General features: G+C 59.7%; 1 protein-coding gene across 1 annotated transcript in view; it reads left to right on the top strand.

The window, feature by feature from the left end:
• psmb4 (proteasome 20S subunit beta 4) overlaps window positions 1-215 on the top strand; it is a 7,471-nt gene extending 7,256 nt beyond the window's left edge. The window contains exons 7-8 of the mRNA XM_030120551.1: window positions 1-6; window positions 108-215. The exon at window positions 1-6 is cut by the window's left edge and continues 83 nt beyond it. Of these exons, the coding sequence (XP_029976411.1) occupies window positions 1-6; window positions 108-120 (19 nt within the window). The 3' untranslated portion in view covers window positions 121-215. The remainder of the gene's footprint in view (window positions 7-107) is intronic.
• The last annotated feature ends 202 nt before the right edge of the window (window positions 216-417 follow it).

Raw genomic sequence — 417 nt, forward strand, 5'->3', positions numbered from 1 at the left:
GGTCAGGTAGGTCAGAGGTCACTGTCCTCCTTCACACATGAACTGTGACCGTTGTAACTGACTGTGTGTGTGTGTGTGTGTGTGTGTGTGTGTGTGTGTGCGCACAGCGGGTTCGAGTGACTCCCGGCAGACACAAACAGGAAGTGTGACGCTGCTTCACTTCCTGTCTCATGTTGACAGTTTGTGCTTTTCTACCAGGTGAAAATCAATAAATGTGTTGAAAGAAAGACGTGGCTCTCCTCATTGGGGCGGGGGAGGGGGGGTACAGGGGGGTGGGGCGTTCTGGGGTTAAGGGGGCGGGGTGTTGTGGGGGGGGCGGGGGTCCTGGGGTACAGGGGGCGGAGCGTTGGGGGGCGGGGTCCTGGGGTACAGGGGGTGGGGTGTTCTAGGGGGTGGGGCGTTCTGCGGTTAAGGGGG

This window comes from Salarias fasciatus, chromosome 22, assembly GCF_902148845.1.
Source record: "Salarias fasciatus chromosome 22, fSalaFa1.1, whole genome shotgun sequence".
Taxonomy (NCBI): domain Eukaryota; kingdom Metazoa; phylum Chordata; class Actinopteri; order Blenniiformes; family Blenniidae; genus Salarias; species Salarias fasciatus.